At 40.6% G+C, this 20,989-nt stretch overlaps 1 protein-coding gene across 2 annotated transcripts in view; it reads left to right on the top strand.

Annotated features, from left to right (window-relative positions):
• Nucleotides 1-20,989, top strand: part of LOC103479141 (uncharacterized) — a 120,263-nt gene that overhangs the window by 76,396 nt on the left and 22,878 nt on the right. For both annotated transcript variants that reach the window (XR_014085195.1, XM_081601155.1), the window contains exons 3-4: nt 12,296-12,473; nt 13,320-13,394. Coding sequence is in view for 1 of the 2 variants with exons in the window: in XM_081601155.1 (XP_081457281.1) it covers nt 12,296-12,473; nt 13,320-13,394 (253 nt within the window). In the remaining variant the exon portion in view is untranslated. The remainder of the gene's footprint in view (nt 1-12,295; nt 12,474-13,319; nt 13,395-20,989) is intronic.

Genomic DNA, 20,989 nt, shown 5'->3' with positions numbered 1-20,989 from the left:
ACATTCGAGTCTTTCTGCAGCAGTCCCTCCCAGCTGCAGTGAGAACATGAAAAAAAGGACGCATCCAAACCTCCATCCAAACCTCAAATGAATCATACATGGACGTAAGAACAGCTGGCTGATCTCAGCCTGGTTCACAGTCAGTTTGGGATTTTAAATGTCAAATTCATTTAGTTTAAAATAAATTACTGCATTTGATATTGACACTTTTTTCTACTATCATTTAGTGACTTCTAGCAACTTATGGGATAGCAGATTTTTAATTTTTGGGATTTGGCAAGGCTGAGTGTATGAAGCTGAGATAGAAAAAAATAAGTAAATAAAACTTGAGAGGTCTGCGTAAAAGCACTAATAAGCAATAAACTCCACTTCCCATGTGAGCAATCTTCTCTGCTTTTGCGTATCGTAACACATCGTCTAATCCCTCCCGATCTGACATCGTAGCATCGCCCAGCCTTGGCATGTAACTAAAATCTGTGTATTCAGATTACAATGGCCTTTCTCTTCCATGAGCGGCTTGGAGACGCGGCGGCGTTAGAAGTGGATAACAATGAGAGTCAAAAAGTCTATAAATGTGACAGGTCTTTTAGCTGCAGATGATGGATGGAGTCTGTGATGCCGACACTTCCTGTTTCTCTAGCTGCAGAAGCGCGGATGAAAGAGCTGCGGTGTGTTTTCAAACTGAGGAAGAACAATAGGTCAGAGGAAGAAAGCGTTCCCCCTGACCTGACCCCCTCCCTCTCCGGCTTCTGTTCAGTCTGAGGCCTGATGGTTCTGACACCACTGATCTGTTTCTGTCTCTGGCTGACTCACACAAAGAAACGGATACCTGTGGGCATCATGGGCTACAGTGAGGATGCTGCATAAACACCTGCTTCGTTTTAGTCGTCTGAGTATTTCAGAAGTACAGACGAGAAGACCAACGTCATCGCAAGAGTCACAAATGAATCAGGCGAAGCGTCTGAACGACTCTTGAATCCGTACGTGACCACTTTCATATAAGGTGCTGCCCCATAAATAGGCGTAAAGGGAATTTATTCAAACACGTTTTTAAATCATATTTCTACATCCAAGGTTTTAAACAAGATAGTGAACACAGAGGGGAACAAGGGCTAAACTACCCGAGACAACCTCCAGAGATTAAATCATTTGAACAAACTTGTAGCTCTCGGTGCTTTATTTTTCTTGCTGCTTGAAGATGTTAATGTCTTCGCTACGAACGGAAACCACTGTGAAAGTTACTGTTATTGAAAGAAGACAATTAAAATATAATTGGAAACCCCTCTCTCTGTCGCACCTTTGTGTCACACCTCTTTGTAGCAAAACAAAACACGTAAAGTGAACCAGAGGAGCTCAATGCTAACAAAAGCAGCTGGTAATATATTTGCTGAAAATGGATTTTGAATTACTTTTTAACCTTGACTTAACAGCCACCAACAGAGTCATATATGATGGGAATCTTTTTTTCCATTTAGTTAATTAAGCATATCACAATCAACGTTTTGTTTTTAAAAGAGATGCATAACTATTGAGGAGTATTTCTCTAGAAAATGAGTAAATGATGCCACTTTTTTATTATTATTTAATTCACATTTACGCTTGAAGAAACAGTTCTGTTTGCATGAAAGCTAAATGTGTGTCTTTCTGCATTTGTAGCCTTAGAGGTCCGTGAGATTTTTTTTTTCCTGAGCAGAGATGATTGATGACTTGATGGCTCCATTTTTTTCCCCCCCAACTATGACATGTCAGTCTTTCGAGAAAGGCTGTGAACATGTTCACGGCAGCATCTCTTCCTCCAGGAGAAGTACGTTTATTTTTGGCGCCTTGTGCGACAATCCAGGGGAGTCGATGGTAGACGAGGACAACCTTTGATCGTGTCTGAAAATAATAGACAGCTTGTTACGGAGGAGAAGCTGCATGGCCGCTGAGCACACGGGCAACGTGGTGCTGCTTGAAGACAAAGAATCTCGCGGACTCCCGGTCACCCTCCAGAGTATAATTTCTTGATTCGGCAGCTTCTAAGTTTACCTCCAGATGCTATTTGCTGGATCTGCTCCGGAAGGCTCCTGAATGCTCTCCCAAGTTTTGTTTATTGATTTGCCAAATGGTTTTGGGTTCCTTTGACTCGCCCTGTACCGACTGTTGGTGCTGCGGACCTCAAGGCCTGTGGATCATTTTCCAGAGCTTTGCTGCTAGACCTCCTGACCTACAGGTAGCCATCTGATCTACATCCCTGACCTCTGTAGCCTTCTGGCTTCCAGACCTTTCTGTTTCATTGGTCTGTGCTTCACTGTAACAGTCCATCTGTCCATGACACCCCTTTGTCTTTAAGTCTTCAGTATAGTTATTCCCGTTCAGCCCTAAAACTGTGGACTTTTAACGCCAATTCCCAGGCATTGAAAGTCTGCTACAGCCTTTACTAGATGTTGCCTGACAGTCGATGATCAAAAACTGAGTGTGGGACAAGACATCAGCTGTGAGTGTTGAGTTGTTTTTTTTCTTGTAAATGTTTTATATAATTACATAGCACTATAAACATAAATGAAAGACAGCAGTTGCCATCATACGTATTAACTACTGTCACATGGAGAAACAGTTACGAAATGCAATAAATGATGAAGTCCAAATGTTACACTACTGTCAGTAGGAATACATATATTTTTAGATTAAAGCCAACGTTGGAAGTCATCCTAAAGCCAACAATCTCGCATGAAGAAACTTTTTTTTTCTAAAAAAAACAAAACAAAACAACAATTGCATCTTATTCATTTCGTGTGAGAGTTTAACAAAAACGTAGTCTGTCCAAATACTGAGAATATCTTCCATTACCGGTACCTGCTGGTGTGTTTTGTTCCTTCAATCTGTCACCCTCGCAGGATTCTCCACCAGATGTTTGGTGCATTCAGGTGCCTTTGGTTGGTTTGATAAATTCTGCAGCCTGTGATCCCTCCGCAGGTTAAAGTTGTTAAATGTGTGATGCTCAATCTCTCAGTTGTAAAACAAAAATCTGCTGAAACATGTAGGTGAGTGTGAACTCCAACTCTTTTCAAAACCTGTTAAGATTGGGAAAGTTTTGTTGTGGGTCCCGAGCTTTAGTACTTCAGCCCACTTCTTCCTGTTGTTCATTGCAAGATTCACCCGTTACCAACACCGTCGTGTGAATATCCTGCTGCCTTCAATTCCTGTTCTTGTCGGTGCTGCCTTCGCCGATCTCTGTCCTAGTCGCTGGTAAGCTGGACTTAAGAGTTCTGCATTAAAACCTGCTCTGTGAAAATCTCCCAGCCCCCCTTCATTTGACACCTTATTCTAATGCGGTGGTGCATGTCTGATTTAAAATCTGACGCAGTGATAAAAGTAGTGTAGATTACAACCACCCATCGTAGAGCATTTGGTTACCAGGGAGACTGAACGCAAGCCGAGAGATGACCGAGGAGTCAAACTGATTTCTTAGGCAAGTCCTCCTGCTGCTTGGGATTCAAGAGATGTGACAGGTGCTGCTGCTGCTGGATCTCCTACATCTAAAGGAAGATTGTTAACTCATCAAACATCCTCACAAGAGTAAAGCCATTTTGTCTCACCGCATAATTATAACATATATGAAATGGCAAATAATAAGTTAGAGTTTGAGCCCTTCTTATGTTTAAAAATTGTGAAGATATAGAGAGAAACGAGGAATTATATTAACATGAAGTCCGCTAGCATAAAAGGAACAGTTCTGTTCTTTTTTTACATTCCCCAATGTGATCACGAAATAAAAATTCAAGACACAGACATGTTTTTCTTTCTTTGTGTTGGCAACGGCTGACCCTTGTTCTCATTAACACTGTAACACTTACACTAGGTTCGCTTAAAGACGGTAAGCTTTTCCAATTGGTTTACCAAATCCCTAGGTTTCCCAAAAACAATTGGAAATCTATCTTCTTTTTTTTTACCCTTTCGACGATGACCTGCAGATTAATTGTGACTGCACAACCCCAGCCTCCTTGTTTTCCAGCGTGTAAACCTCACATTCGCCCCGACGCGTTCAGCGGCGGCTTTGCACCCTCCATAGGTGTGGGCCCGAGAAATATCCCATACTGTCATCGCCTCGAGCTCTTCGAGTGAGACGCTCTGCGCGCACGTTTGTGTACACCGGCAACCTCGCTCTTTTATTCAACGGCAGCGCTTTCATCCTCTTTGAGAGGGCCGCAGGATCCTGCCCTCTGTGCCCCAGAGATGGAGTCTGGTGTTTACGTGCGTTAGGCTTCCCACCCTCTGAGCTGACCCTCCCCTCGCACTCGCATCGAAGAGGAGGTGTGGATCTGCTGGGTGGTTCGCTTTTTTGTAATTATTACTTGTGCAGGCGAATGGAGTTTAGGTACTTTTTTACATTTGTAGCTGTTTCGTAATAAGTCCATTTACAGGAGTCTGTCTTATTTTTTAGTTGCTAGATTGAAAGGAAAATGGTGTTGAAAAGATCCCTATTGATGTTTCTTTTTTTCTTTTTAAGGACGCAAGCGCTCAGACCAGTCAATACAAACAAAGCAGCAAGAAACAGATACAGATAATGTACAAACAGTAACAGATACTACAGTAACAGGAAATGTTCATCTTTTAAAGAAAGATTACAAATGTCATTAATTATTTAAATAATGTAGGTGATTAAAATGATTTTTCATGGCTTAAGATCTACAATCTATTTATTATTTATCAGAAAGAAATATTTAAAAGGCAAATGCAAAAATAATTTTGGACCCCTCGCTTAAATCTGTATATGTAATTTGTTAAAATTCTCAATATATCCTGACAGTATAATATGAGACCGATGGGGAAAGAAATCAAGCCACTCTGGCTGCTCAGTGATACTCCTGCTACCTGCAGAAATGCGCAGCTCCGGCTCAGAAACGATCAATCAGAACCTGTGTCAATCAGGCTCATGTACACGCTTCTCACATCCTCCCCCACACACAGAGCTTTATGTAACTCTTGAGCTGATTCATCCCATCACGACACTGCCACCATCATGCATGTAGTGTGTTCAGGGTTTACAATTTACAACCACAAATCACTTTTCTTGCCATTCACAAATATGCACTAGCCTATTATCAAAAAAAAAAAAAAACTTGTTTAAGTTTGAGGTCTTAACAAAACCAAAGTCTGTTCAAGGGGGGTGTGAATACTTTTGGAATCTATTTTTATTCATTCATTGTGATTTTTTTTTTCCATGTGTTCATGCATGGACACCTCAACCACACACGCACATGTTCTGTGTCTGCTAGGTGGACATGCGCGTGCCTTAAAGAGTGGTGGGTCGTATCGGTAGTAGAGGCCGGAGTTGACCTCTAGTGAGTGTGTAGATTTATTCTAATCAGTACTCTGCTTCTGACAGGTTAACTGCGGCCCTCTGACCCGGGGAGCTCTCCGGGTGTCACCGTCCTTGTGTTCCCTGTCTGCTTTTATCGGCAGCAAAAGAAAATGTAAATTAAACGCAGCATAAAAATAGATGATGGGAGCTTGTTCCTCTCATCTCTTTATCCCCCCCCCATACCCCATCTCATCTCTCCCTCCTTCCTCTACTGCTTTCTTTTTTTTCCCTCTTTGCAGCAGCATGCTCAAAATGAAATAAATAAGATTTGCATTTTGTCTTATATGATGCCATATAACTGCTCAAACACCGCCAACCGTGGATGCACAAGGATCAAGAAGATTCCAAAATCCAAAATCTTTCATCCGCACATCACACCGGAGAACAACAGAAACAGCTCTGTGTTTCTTTAAACCCATTTTTCCTGGTTATAAAAGGTAGCGGTGCGTCTGTTGTTGTGCCTTTCCGAGGTGAGTGGAGGGGGATACTTGAATTAGACAGCACTGTTATGCCTCCATCAGTGCAATTTTCCAGCAATGCCCCTAAAAGCCCTCGCACACTTCATCAGTATTATTGTAATTCTTTAGCTCTAGGTTATTTGGCAGCTGCTGAGCCCCACTGGCAAATCCCATTCGTGATGCCGTCCCTTTCACCGCAGCCGGAGCTCCATTGATTTTTTTTTTCCTTTTCTTCCTTTTCTCTCCTCTCGGCTCGCCCAATTCATTTCGGACTGCTCGATACGAAACATTTTAATTTCTGCTCGCACCTCCACTTGGATAGCAGTCAGAGGTTTCCTTCTTTCTTCATTTCTGTGAAACATCTCCCTTTTTTTCTATAACCAGTCAGAGTATCAGAAGAACTTGAGTTCCCCCCCCACCCCACCCTTTCAGTTGCCTAAATTTGGTTACTTTATTGATTTCCACAAAGTTGCAGAGAAAACAGTGCCAACATAAAGCCAACGGAAAATCAGGAAAAACTGGTCATCTATGTAGTCCTGGAGATTTAGAAAAATAAAAGTGTAAAACAGAATTTGTCATTGATGTCTTTGCGTTTAGTCCAATCTTTCTGTTTAAATGTGTGCATATATGCAGGTGTATAATCAGCTCTATTCCCTCTATGGTTGGGCATGGGCCATTATAGGAGCTATGTGCAGTCTGATGGAACCTATTGACGTCTGAGTACAGAGGCCCTGCTTAATTAGTCTAATACACCCACTGCTTTGGTCTCTGCAGGATCCTGAAAATGGTGCTTCTTTGCATTTGCCATGCCATTTCTTTGGGAAGTTTCTTATTTTAGAATCAACATCGGATCCGTCATTGGGGGATGAGACTTGTTTGCTTTGAGAATCTTCATGACAAAACTGAATTTCTCTCCTTGTGCTGGTGAAAGTTTTGTCTCGTGTGTCTTACTGAATCTGTGTCACTGTGGTTTCCACACACATCTGGCACCCTTGCAGTTTGTCATGACAGACATTTTGGACTGTGTCATTGATTTGGAATCGAGCTCTGCACTCCTTGTCCTTCACTTAGTGTCAAAATCAATGATGCCTGCCTCTGACCATGCATTAAAATCTGCTCACCCCTCCTTTCTGACATGGACACACGCCCACATGCAATATGTCTTTCTATCTTCACAAGGACTTTGCGCTGACTTCCACTTATTTTTCATTAGTTTCTACAGCCTAGTCCCAACCTTTACTCTAAATCTGGCTATTATCAGTACATTGCTAACCATAAACGTCTTCATCACAGTCCTAAAACTAACTGTAAAACCCCAAAACAGGCTCATCTGAAAGACTCCTAAGAGACCAGAACAAGGCATTGCTATAACAATAGTCGATAATAATTACAACACTGAAAGCAAAGTACTTAGTTTATGAACTCAGAGCAGGGTGTACTTTTTGACAAAGCTTAAGTGTCTCATTGTTTATAGATTAAAAGCCTGCACAATCTTTACTGCCATCTGTTGCGGTAGCAGCATCAGAGAACATGACTTCAAAAGTTAAACTGAAGACCATGGTGATGCCTCTGGAAATAATTAATAAATAAGTACTTTTGTCCTGGCTCAAGCATCAAATAATATGTTTTGCACAATTTCTTCATATGAACAAGTATTGAACTCAAAAGCGCAAAGAAAATTTTTAGATATCACAATCCGAAGAGAATACCAGAAAAAATGAAACAAATGAAAAATGTGAGATAAGTTATGCTAAGTGTTATCACTTAACCATATTGCGTATCACAAGAACAGTATGCTGTGGAGTGCTTGGCAAGAGCTGCATGCATTGTTTTCTTGTGTCGCCCTCGGTTCCATTATGTCTTTCAGTCCAGTTTGCAGTGTTGTTGTTGTTGAGGGGTTACGGTTATCAAAAATAAAAGCACATCTATTGAGACCACAGTGTTTTCTTCATAAAACGGAAGCCATTATTTCCCACAAACAAAGCCACATACAGAAAAGGCAACAATAGGTGAGAAAAATTGAAGTTAGGACCAAGGTCAGGTGGACGGAGACAGAGCAGGGACAAACAAATGAGGAGAACCTCTCATATCTGGTCCCCTGTTGCGCCCAGTTGAACAGATCCAGCATAGATGTCAAAAGACAAGACTATCTGCCACTTGTACACATATCTGTCACCACAGTACTTTGACAAAAAACAACGTACCAAGGTGAATATTCTGAAAGGCAGAGGGTCAAAGGTGTACGCTGGACCTGTAAGACTTAAGTGAAAATCAATACCGAGAGCTGTTGAGAGCAAAACAGTGCAGGCGTCTCCATGCAGCGCAGTTTTAACCAGGAAAGTTTGTGGTAATTACGCTGTACTATAATCACGGGGCAGTTGGATAGGTGAGCATTTTTGAGTCTTCAGACCCATTAAATCTTTTCTGTTTTTGCCATTTTATAACCACAGAGTATTTTAGTGGGATTTTTATCTGACAGACTGACACATAGTGGAGCAGAATTGTAAAAAAAAAAAGAAGAAAAAAACAACCAGATTTGGGATCTGTCTGCTGACAGATTATCCTACCTGAGATACAGATTTTCTGTTGGCTCTGTCTCTGATCAACGTTCACCTTACCTGGCCAGTCAGTTTAGCTTGGTGGGTTTGCAATTGTGTTGTACCGTTTCCATTTTTAGAAGGTCAATTCAGTGGTGCTCCATGAGTTGCTTAAAGCGTGTGATAATGTTGTAGAATATATCTCTGTTTTAAAAGTCTCTAAAGCATAATTTCTGATAAGGTCACGATTCCTCCTTAGAGAAGGTACAGGTACACTCTATTGCCTCAACCACTCTAGATGCAACAAATGAGGTAAGATAAAAGATTAAAATAAGAAAACACATGTGTTTTGGTTGTCTCCACTGACAGGAAGGTTATAAGGCAATTTAAAGTGACCACAACAAACCCATTTTAAATGATTGCCAATCATTTAGAGCTTCTGAAAAAAAATTGTGACTCATTGTTGTATCTAACAAAGATCAGACAAGCTAGCAAAGCTAACAATAGCTGCGTCTTGAGGTTTATTTTTCAGTTTACTTCAAAGAACTCTGAACTGTTAAATGTCTTAAATGTTTTCAATTAACTTTTTATGACTAAAAAAATTTACAATTTAGTGCAAACATACGGTTCTTCTTGCTGTTGGGTTTCAGAATTGTTCTTATATATATGGTGGTTAATGTATACTGGTTTTAGATGCTCTCCATAGAAATGAATTCAAATATGATGCATGTTTAAGTTACATCTTCTGCTTTATGATTGGCTTCCTTCAACCAACACCACCAACAAAAAAAAAAAATCTGATTAAAAATAGTCTGGAAAATGATTCTTTTTTTTTTATGGCACCCCGATTTGCTTTCTTCACCGACCAAGCAGAACAGCGAACAGCTATTGCTCTCTCACTCAGTAATGAAGACCCCGGGCAGGGTGGACGGGCCTCGGGGCAAACGTACACAAACACACCAGCATGCAAACATGAGGGTAGTGATGGAGAGAGAGAGAGAGCTCTGAATAAACAGAGCTCAAATGTTTGGTTTGGTAACGTAGAGGCAAAAGGGATGAAAATCAAGGCATTTTTGGATTTCATCACCATTCTAAATTTGATGCCATGTTCTTGAAACGGTGTGGTAAAGCAGCACCGCTGAAATTTTATGGCTGCATCGTCTAAGAGAAATCCAAGCGTATGATTAGGCCTTGATAGGTTTGGGTAAGGCCGAAGGGAGACTGTGGGTGGGATAGGCAGGTTGGTTTCAGGGGATTTTCTAATAGGCGTTCCCTTGGTGAAAAGCTTCTTCGACCCCACACACATGTGCATGCGGTTTCTTCACTGTAAATGTTCTTTCACCTTTATCCTTACACTCATTTGGTGATTTCTGTGAGCGATGCTGTTTCGTAGAGGAGAATAGCGGTGGGAATGGATTATGATTATAAAAGATAGGTCGTGCGTTGGCACCACACCTCCGCTGTTCAGCGTTTATCTGGCAAAGCGCACCCCAGGAGGCTCCTGTGTCCTTTTTGCCCACACTAGTGTAGGCAGAAAGGTTATTTTCTTTTCCTCATATTTCTGTACGTGATGTGCTATACTACGAAACACGATGATGCACGATACTGGGTTCACGAGAGATGGATGGCATTTTTGGCTCTTTTATGGAGAAAATTAAAAATTAAACTTTGTAGTTTCCTGTTTTGTGGATAATGAATAATGTCTGGCACAAGATTTTTGTTGAGTTGCCAAACACATGTCCCCATCACTTATTTAGGTTTGACAAAAACCCTGGCTATGGTTTCTAAATTTATTATCTTGAAGCTAATTTTACTGTTGCCTCATTCCAAAGAATGTTGAAATAAATGCTCCCTTTTTTTTGTTTGTTTTTGAAAATTAATGTTTCGGTTTATGCTGCTGTTTAACCACTCTATTCCAGATTGAAAAAAAAAAGAAAAACAAAACAGAAATAGCACCAGGACTGCACGCCAACTTTAGCTACATTAGCAGCTAATTGTTAGCTAGCAACGGTTGTTTCATGGTAACAGCAAAATGTATCACCTTTTCTTCTTATCTACCAGCTACACCCCTCCAACGCCTTACACAATTAGTGATGACATGCGGTCTTTATTTGCTGAATCTCCCATGTAATCAGACGAAAACACAATAACTACTTCCTGCCTTACTTCAAAGTAAGAGTCTCAATAATAGATGCATCGTCTCAAGCCACCTGTTAAAGAGTCTTAGCAGAGGACTGTGCTCGAATAGACAGGGAGGTATATAAATACCCTCATCTTCATAGCTCATAGTATTATATTAAACTAAAATAACAACTAGACAACACTTCTCAAGAAAGGGTTTATGCCTTACTGAGAAAAGTCCTGGTGTTTCAATGATTTCATGTCACATGACCTCAGTCCCTCCTTGGTTCACCGTTCACAACCCAACTATCTCTTTTATCCGGTTTGCTCCTCCTGCACAGATTCTGAATCGCAGTGAGAATTTTTTTTTCTCTAATAAAAAAATCCAAGTGTAAAACTTTGATATGGTCAGATAATCACCATCAATTTGAAAAAAATAATAATAACAAAATACCTTTTTTTTTGTCCATCACATAATTAGCTGCACATTTCAGATATTTGATAGCATTTTCTTCATTAATAATTCATACTTGCTAAATTCATAAAACATCATCTTGTCCCCAGCAAGTAACATTTGATATTACATCTAAGGCCCAGAGCAGAGATGTTTGCCAGAATCCCATCAAATGAAATTTCTAAAAATACTGACTAGCATGTTCTCCCTCAAAGGCTCTCAGTGGCCCTTTAAGAAGGACCGGAGGAGGAGAAGTCCCCTGCTATCTATTTTCTTTGGCACCGCAGCTCTTTTCTGAACGCTTTTCATTTGATTCCTTGCCTCTGCTTTTTTTTTTTTCCTTTTCCCCCCTCATCTCTCTGCTTCTTTTCCAACGCCTGCTCATGATGTCAATTTAATTCAATCTAAAGGACATAAAGCGGAGCAGCATCTTTTAATGTCTTTTTGGAAAGGCACTTGTAACACATTAAATTTACTTTCACCTTTTCAGCTGAGATTTTAAGGGGCGAGAAAGAAAGATCAATTATTTGCCGAATTTGAAGTTTCATTAAAATCACTTTTCTCTGCCTGTGTCCTTGCGTCGTTTTAAGTGGGCCATCTGTCTAAACATCTCTCAGGGTTCTTTTTCCTTTTTTTTCTGATCATTTCCTCGCCTTATTCATGAACCCTAGGAGTCCAGCTTTGTAGTAGTGTTGGAGCTGGAGCAGCCTCCCCCCGCTGAATACAGCTCTGGGCCTCAGCCTGCGCAAGACTTTCGCCCCCCTCTGCCCAGTAAGGCACCCCCACCCGCACCCCCTTCACCGCAAACTCTCCCAAATAGCCTCCCCTTTCCTTTTGCGTCCCTTCATAAGGGCCCGCAGAATGTCTGAACTTGCTACACGTAAAATGACCTGCCTCATTGTGGCCGGTTCTCCTCGCCCTCCGTCTCCCTCGCTCTCTTCGCCTCTCTCCGACCCACCTACTGTTTCAGATCCCCCTGTCTTTTCCCTCCTTCCCTGCTTCTCCTACTTATTGCAGATTTGTATGCAGGCTGTGACCTAGGTGGCTACAAAGCACGGCAGATTATTCTTGATCATTCCTCTGCCCCCCATGAAGCCAGTTATGAGAAAAGATCCCTTAATGATGCTCTGACTATTAACAGTGTTTTATGTCCAAATGTCTGCCCCATTCTCCTAACAAACTGGTACAATATAGACACAAGGAACTTGAGGAGTGACTAGACATACATAGACCTTTGTGATTAAGCTTGTAATTGGTTATCAGAGGCTTCACACTGAATAAAGCATTCACTGATGATGCACTTTTGGATTCTTTGACCAAAAGGTCAGAAGCCAAATAAATAACATATATAAAGGATTTCTGCATTTGTGCTCTGCTACAGACATATGAAAGACTGAGATTAGACCCGACTGCTGTCTCCTGTCACTGTGCCAGTATTGTGTCTGTAGTGGGTCCATCCAGGCCCCCACATCTCCCATCTCATCCCGGGCTCATCCCTCTGTCTGTAGGAAGACAAGTCGCAGCGCCAGTCTGGCTCCCAGCCAGTGTGGAAGCTCTGGGTAAGTCCCTGTGCCAAGCTGGGATTAGACTGAGATGTTAATCATTGGAGAGCATATTGGAAAAAAAAAACATCATTATACTTTCCATTTTCAAGCCTTTGACTTTAAAGTTGTAGCAAAAAAACGTTACCTCTTAAGATCTGCTGAAGCTTCTCCTTTTCCTACACTTCCTAGCCTTTGAACTTTTCGACATCAAAGGTTCCAGTCATTGTATCTTAGTGGGCTTGTTTGTGATAGACAGTGTAACGTAATTGTAGGAATAATTATGTACAAGGTTTTGAAAGATTTTTGCAAAGTGAAATTTTTAATTTCTTTGTAGAACCAACTTTTTTTTATTGAAATTAAAGTTATGCCATCTTTTGTCAATCTCTCTGCTAGAGTTGTGCATGTAGATTTGCTGAATAGATCATAGTCAACTGGATTGGATGGAAAGTTTGCTAAACCTCTTCTCGATGTTTTGACTTATTTTATGTGTGAGCTTTGACTAGACCATTTTTAGACGTAAAATTGCTTTAATCTGAAAGGTTTACTTGAATTTATCAATGTTTCAATAAGTTCTGCCCAGGATAACTGACCTGGCATAATGCTGCCACTAACGTGCTGTTAATGCGCTGCCAGACATCAAGTTTTCCAAGTAGGTCAAAAAGTTCAGTTTAGAGGTCAGCTGATTAGAGCAACATCTTCTTCCAATCATTTGTTGTGGCTCACACATGCTTTGAGATAAACTACAAACTAGACTTGCTATGGCCCTCTGTCAGCCATTGATTTCTTCATACCACTTTTCTTCTAAAACCAGATTTGAGGAGATCACAACTAACAGTTTCACTGAGATGTGTTTCTCTGCAGCTCCTCCAGAGTTACTCTATCCCTCCTGGCTCTCCTTGCCTGTTTGGTCCATTTCAGTGGATGTGCCATGTCTTGGTTAAGTTTGCTCCTTCCATTATCAGAATATGTCCCTGCTTCAAACTTTTCCACATCTTCATTCCTGTTCATGCTGTTTCTTGGTCTTCATGAACTGTTTATTCTCCACTGTTCTCTACAAACATTTAATACTTTCACAGAACAGTTGGATATTAATTCAATCACACTCAAGTAGTTTATCTGTGTTCACCTATTTACTAACTAGGTGACTCCTGAAAGCAGTTGGCTACATTTTTTTTTCATTTATCGAGTATCAGACAACCTTATAAAATATTTTTACATTTGTAAAAAAAAAAAAACATGTAAAAACTGAAAGCATACATTTTTTTCTCAACTCTACAGCTACCCACTCCTTTGTGTTGGTATATCACATACAATCCAAAATAACTACACTGAGGTTTGTGAGTATAATATGATAAAACGCAGAAAGGTTCTGCGGGTATGCATAATTTTGCAGAAGACAGTAGCTTATTTTGAATGGGGTTCGGTAAGGAGAAGATTTTGCCCTTTCAATTCGAGTCTCTTTTGCTACTCATTGTTTCAGCTTATTGTGTCATAAGTAATTCTAGCTGACTTCAGAGGAGTTCGGGGCCACATTTGTAAGGTTGTGGGAAGCGCTGTGAATGTCAACCAATGCAAACAACCTCCTCTCTCAGATGGGAACGTTAGAGATGGCCTCTCGTGAAAACGGTTCGTTTCCATTTTTTGCCATCCTTCAGATTTCAATGTGACCTAAATCTGGCAAATATAACCTTATAACGCAGGAACTCGATGCCAAACCTGACCTCCCCAAAGGTTGTGTGGATGACGTGTGTGCTTTTGTTTCCATGCACTGAAATGCTTGTGAGGCACACATTTAATAAGTTTTTGTCGAGATGAGTGGGAGACACCAAAATGGCAAAGGGACCAATGCAGACATAGATCAGGTTTCTACTTTTTTTTTTTATCCCCCAAATAACCAAAGCAATATATCAACATTACACAAAATCTGCAACTTTTCCATTTTGACTAAGCTCATTTGTGAGAGATGAGTGTAGGAGAATAGATAACTATACAAAGATTTGCTTAGGGGGCCACGTCTTTGCTTTTAAAACTCCAAAAGCAGAAAAAACATGAACATTTAATTGAAAAACATAAGTTAATATATTGAGTGAGACCAACGTCAGTGAAGGCATAGATGTCCACACTCTTCTATGCTATAATTCCCACACTCCAACACATTCAAAGTAAGTTCCCTCTCAATATTTTACCTGGTGATCTTATTCATTTTTACATATAAATAGTCAAAATAGAAAAATGTTAAGGCACAAAAAAGAATTCAAAAGAAAATTACATGTATGCAAAATTGAAAAGCAGACAAAATATTTCAGCATAGCAAACATGCTCGTTGCATCTGTGCGCTTATGTCAAATTTGCAGTGCGGCGCAGAATTAGAACATTTTTCTCTCTTGACAGCCGTGAAATGATCTCTCTGCTTACAGTAACAGAGAGAAGTTACATCTGTGCTGTGCATCTGTCATAACTTTGGGGAAAATATTGCACAAGGCTTTTAAAAGAATACATTCTTAAAGTGTGTTGTCTGAACAGAGGGGATATTTTGTGCCCAAAAACCAAAGGAGGGACTTGTATTTATATATGCCAACATATGAGTTCATCAGGGTATAATAATCTTGGGAACAATTATGGTTTCACAGTATCACAGAATTTCACAAAGCTTATATTTTACTTTTTTTTCCTCAAAACTAAAAAAGCATACTTTTTTCACCAACTACTAAAATAATATATCGAATATTACAGTTAAAGTTTACACACACCTAACTAAGCATCCAAATAACCACTTAATGTAGTAGCCATTTTAATAGTACTTTTACACCCTTCTGCTCTTTATTAAGGTGACCAGTTCAAGATGGTGCTGTAAGTTTGGATTCAACTGGATAAGAAAGGGAACTGTTCCTTTTTAATATAAATGGTTGCCATACAAATAAACTGAATTAAAGTGAGGCTAGTTTAGGATGTACTGACCCAGGAGGAACGATGTAACACAGTCTAAAGCTTCAACCGTTACTTTACTTTAGAGCATTATTTTGTAACACGTTGATCAAATCTGCTTATGTTCTGTGTACAGACCACATGACACTAGTGTGCCGAAATGTATAGATTTTTTTTCACTTTGTCATCGTCGTTCCGTTTTGCCCCTCTGCATCCGTGATCCTTACTCCTAATGAAGCCATCAGTCAGTAACAGTCAATGACAGCAGTTCTCTGTGTTATTAGTATACACATGGGAAATTGGCAGCTTTCTAATTAAGTGGATCAGAATTAATCAAGCAACCAGTCAGTGACTCTGTGTCAGTATAAGCAGCTACCGCCAAGAGAACGCTCGCTGTCTACGCACATTAAAGCGCACTCACGTGTATTTAAAAGACAGATTCAGCCGTCCAACTGTTATGTGTAAACCCCATCGTACAATCAATTAAACATTTAATACATTTATCAAAGCTGTTGTGTTTTATTTTTTATGGGGGGGGGTTTTCAGTGAAGTTACTTTCCTACTCATCCTGGCTCAAGATTTATTTAACCTTAACCTCACATTAATTTGTTTTTAGTGTGTTCTTTACTCTAATGGCAACTTCATCTGATTCTTAAGCTGTTTGGCATTTTAACTGCAGCACTTCAGATTTTTTGGCTTCCACTAACCTTTTGGAGGCAAGCCTGTCCTACCTTTGGTATTTATCCACGTATTTGGGTTTTGCAAGCGGGGTAGACAAAGAAACTTTCTATCTGTACCGCTTCACACGCACAGTATGTTTATACCTGCAGTGTGCGTCATGGTAGAATAAAAAAGAATGCTACAGTCTAGACAGGCTGATGAGTGAGTGCGCGTGTGTACACGTGTGTTTTTCCTTTAAAATTGTAGCAGCGGAGTTGTCCTCTTCATCTCGGTTTACTGTGGTGTCCTCCCCCAGCTGACCTTTTAATGTAAATGCTTGTTTTAAGATGCCATGTTGCATCAGTGGAGAGAAGCTGCAGGGACGCAGCTCTAGTGTTTCTGGGAATGAGGGAGACAATTCACAGGTGGGGAGAAGCCAACAAAGTGACCTCTCGAACCTTTAACCTTTTAATGAAGCTTTTATTACTGACAACCACGTTCACTTTGGATTGTTTTGAGCTTAAGCCATAAGATACATAAGTATCTCATGTTCTTTCTTTTCATTTGTACTCAGTTTTGATTTTGTATATATTTTTTTTCACTATGAAATTTTCTTTTCTGTCTTATCATATGCATTCTGTGTTCGGTAAAGATTTGTGTTTGTTCGATCCAAGATTTGCTTTCATCAGGAAGAAATCATTATAACAAACTGGGTGAAAATATAGTTAATGTTAGAGATTACTCATGCACAAACACAATAAAAGACCCAACCAGTATGTTTGAACTAAATATTTCTAAATCTATCTAGGTCAGTCTATGAAGTCTACTTCTAGGGAGATTCGATTGTTATAATTTTTTTATGATGGTAAAAAAAAAACATTGAACAGCTCTGAAAAAGAGAAATTGTCTCATTACAGATTTCTTCTGCCTTTGCTTTGTTAGACCTAAGCGTTTTGGATCATCTTGTAAATCAGACGAAGATAACCTGATCAAAATCCTGTTTTTAAAATATGATTTTATTTATTATGGGGGAACATTTCTAAAAAGATATCTAGGTAATAGGCAAAAAGTAATCGGCAGATATATTTTGAAAATGTCTTGCTATGTCACAGATTTTGTGCCATACACTATAACAACTTTCTCCACACCTTTACTTTTATGACTGTAGGACAAATTGCTCTAAAATAACTCTTTTTCTTGTCATTCTTAGCAACAGAGATGTTCTGAGATTTTATTTTTAAACTCCGTTACCACCTTCGCTATGCATGATAGCCAGATTGACAGTGACAGTGAAGTAGAAAAGCAGGCAAATGAATAAGTAGCACATGCTGCATCACACAAGGAAATGTTACGCAACCATCTGACGGCTTTTGGGGCAGGGAACTTAAAGAAACGGTACCGCAAATGAAAGATTTCAAGCAAAAAGTTGAGTACATTATTGTTATTAATGGAAACTAATCCAATGAGAATTTCTGAATAAGATTAACAACATATTCCAATTAACTAGTGTTTACCAAAACTTACTTGAGAAATGTAATGGTGAGCTATAGATGTCTACCTGAACAGCTAGAGAAATGCAACAAGTCTTCTATTTTTAGGTCTTGTTATTCCTTAAGGCTGAGTAACTAGTAGATTGAGCAGAAAAAAGACTATCCTGTTATCTACACTGTCCCACAATGCATTTTGACTATGAGCTGTCTGCTTAGCCTGTGGCTGTCTGGCACACTGACCCCATAAGTGAGTGCATTGTGTCTACATGTGTGTGTGTGTGAATTGCTTTGCCTTGACAATGTGTGTGTGTGTATGTGTGCGTGTGCCATCCCTCCTCTACCCTAACATCAACTCATGCCTTGGTCGCTATAAATAATTCATTGGCCATTTGAGGCCCCCGGAGCAGAAGAGCACTTGTGAGACCCTTTAGTGATGGCCTTTAGTTACTCCTTACAAATACCCACTTAAGCAGTGCTCACACACAAGAATACGCTCCTCTCAAAACACAGCAAAGCTGCCACTTTAACTGTCACAGCGGATCAATAGGACGCCTAAACTCGACATTATCCTCTTATGTCAAAGCTGAGATTTTTCTTTGCCTTTTGACAGCTGACAACACAACGTAGAAGAGCTGATGTTTTTATCCTACACAGCTGTTTGTCGCTTGACTTATGTTTGCCAAGGAACCTAAAGGGAAAGGAGAAGATGTGCAGAAGACTGCAAAAATGCCTGGATTTAGCAAAGCATGGGGAATTTTAGCGCCATTCTGTTGTGTGCCATTAGAATAGAGAGAAAGGGGAGGCGAGGGAGGTGTTGGGGAAAGGGGGTCAGACTAGCATCTTGACTCCTGAGGAGAGGAAGGGAAATGTCCAGTAGCACCTGCCTCATTATCGTCTGCCCCCCCTTGGTCTGACGTAACCCCGGTAACCCTGAAGAATATACGTTATCTGCAGGCCATACCTATGGGCCGTGCGAACACATTTGTACAAGTTTTTGACAATTAACTAATTCAGAAGTGAGCTTCATTATTCTCCCCCCTTAATTGAGATAACAATGCAAATTCCCTTCATTAACTGTGACATGGACAATTTCTCGCGGGCTCCGCAGGGACACCATTATATTCAGAGCCCACAGAGCAGGTTGCAAGGTGTCATCAGATATTCAAATGGCGTGCTTGTTTAATTGCAGTAAATGTAGCATGTCCGGACGGCTCAGTGGAGGACATTTAAAGTGTGTGCCTGTTCCTCTGTTGCTGTTGGCTTTTCAGGTGCGCATAAGCGCGTCACTGTTTGGTAATAGAGGCATTTGAGAAGTAGTTAAGATAGGAGTCAGTTCAAGGTGCGAACGCGTCTGTATGCGTGAAGGTGTAGGGCCGATCCCCCGCTTGAGGCAGCTGTTTTCAGGCCCTCGTGCGATCCCGTGGGGCTCCTGAGGGAGCGTGTTGTTGGACTCTTGTCTTTTATGGCAGCAGCAGTAAACATGACAGGCTGTTTGGAGACCATCTGTTTCCAATGGCTGCCGCATGGTAACAGGGAGCTCAACCTGAGATCTGCTCGGTGTCTGTCTCGGAGGTAACAGTCCCGTCTTTGGGCTTTTACAAGGGAATTCTGACAGGCAGAGGGATGGCACGCAAATGAGACAGAATGAAAATATGAAGGGCCCCAATGAGCTGAACTTGCCATCTGCATGTGCTGCCCAGCATCTTACGGCACCCAGAGGACCTACAGGTACGCCGCCTTCTGATTTGGCCTCATTGTGTGACCTCCTAAAACATCATATCGGGGTGACATAGAAGGTTCTAAAATTGTGTTTCTAGTACCCTGCTAGAGATGTCAATGGGAAATGTGTTGGTACATTTAACACATGATGCTTTTTATGTTGTTGAGACAGCAACTAAAATATTGAAGAGGTCGAAGTTCCGTAGTAAATAACCTATTAGCGATTGTTACTATGGGTTCATGGTTCTCAAACCCTGATAATGACAAACTCAACGGTACTGACAAGAAGTGTTGGTATACACACTTCTGAATTGTTTAAGCACACTGAGCTCTTCTTCAAACAGAAAACACTCAAACTAAAATTGCAGTGGAAGATATTTATAAATCTCAAAATGAACAATTGTAAAAATAACAAACAGCCATATTCCACTAGCAAGTCAGAAAAAACAGTGAGCTAATGACTATTAGCAACAAGCTAACATCAGCGTTTTTCTTTACCCTTTACTCCGCAGCAACATATTCACTAAGCATGTGTTTGCGAGCTTTAACATAACGCAAAACCTCAGATGCACATAGAAACAATTCAGTACCACAAACTATCACGGCATTTTAAACAATCAGCAGCCTTGTTGAATTTTGAGGGTGGGGCTTTTGACATCTTCACCGTTCTCTGAACTCAGATCACTCTGACTGTTATTTCCCCGGTGAAGGCCAAGACACACCGGATATGCTTTGACATTCGACCCAATTAGAAGACGTTAAAGTTAATGTGGCCTTGTGGACCGCTAACGTTTGCATGCGTTTGAATCTCCAACTATCTGGTCTGTCTATCTAGATAGACCAGGATAGATAAAACGTAGTTGGTTGGAACTACTCAGCAATTTGAGCAAAAACTGAGCCACAGTGGCAAAGTAAAACTTTGGAGGAAAATTCAAACTAAAAAGAAAGGGCGATCTTTTTTGAGCAGCAGCTGCGGCTTTGAGTTTACTCCCTGACCGGCACAAGGGGTACATACTTCATACATACTCGCAAATCTGATGCTTCGGACCATCAAGTCAGAGTCTGTATGTCAGGAAAAAAATTGAGTCAGACAATGAAGAGTCAGTATCTTGGCCTTGAAACCTCATACTCCAAGATGCACAACAAAACCCCGAAAATTAGAAGAACTCATTAACCACATAATTTATAAAGTGTTGGTGTTGCTCATTTCACTCAAACGTGAGTACATCCGCTGTACGAGCACACACTGAAACACCTGATGCCATTATGCTCCCACGGTATTAAGAAAAGCTTTCACAGAGTGTGACAGACTGAGTCAAGTTCTTCTGACGCTCTCTGCCAACAAACACCGCTGCTTCAAGTGCACATTTCCCTCTACACGTTCTCTTGCCAAATTACGAAGAGGAGTGGAAGAGATTGTCGCACTCATCTTAACACGAGTCACTAATATGTCTCGGATGCCGTAATTAGCTACCTTCACTCATTAATTTGGGCCCTTGAACGGCATTTAAATCTAAACAGCCAAGATAGCTTTGAGGTGCGACGCTGACTGATCTGCAGGTCTTGTACCTTTGAGGTCTTCTTGTTGTTGTAACAACATCACAGATGGACGTGCGTTAATGGTCCGGTCCTTTGTTAGAAAAACACCAGTCACCCATGTGCTCCCGGCTGCAGCCCGACACTGTTTTTATTTAAATAGTCTTAAAGGTGTATCTGTTGAGATGTGGCTGGCTTTCT

The sequence above is a fragment of the Poecilia reticulata genome, chromosome 2 (genome assembly GCF_904066995.2).
Source record: "Poecilia reticulata chromosome 2, P_reticulata-male-v2, whole genome shotgun sequence".
Taxonomy (NCBI): Eukaryota; Metazoa; Chordata; class Actinopteri; order Cyprinodontiformes; family Poeciliidae; genus Poecilia; species Poecilia reticulata.
Note: the sequence above shows the minus strand (reverse complement) of the source record. Positions and strands in the feature narration are given on the sequence as shown.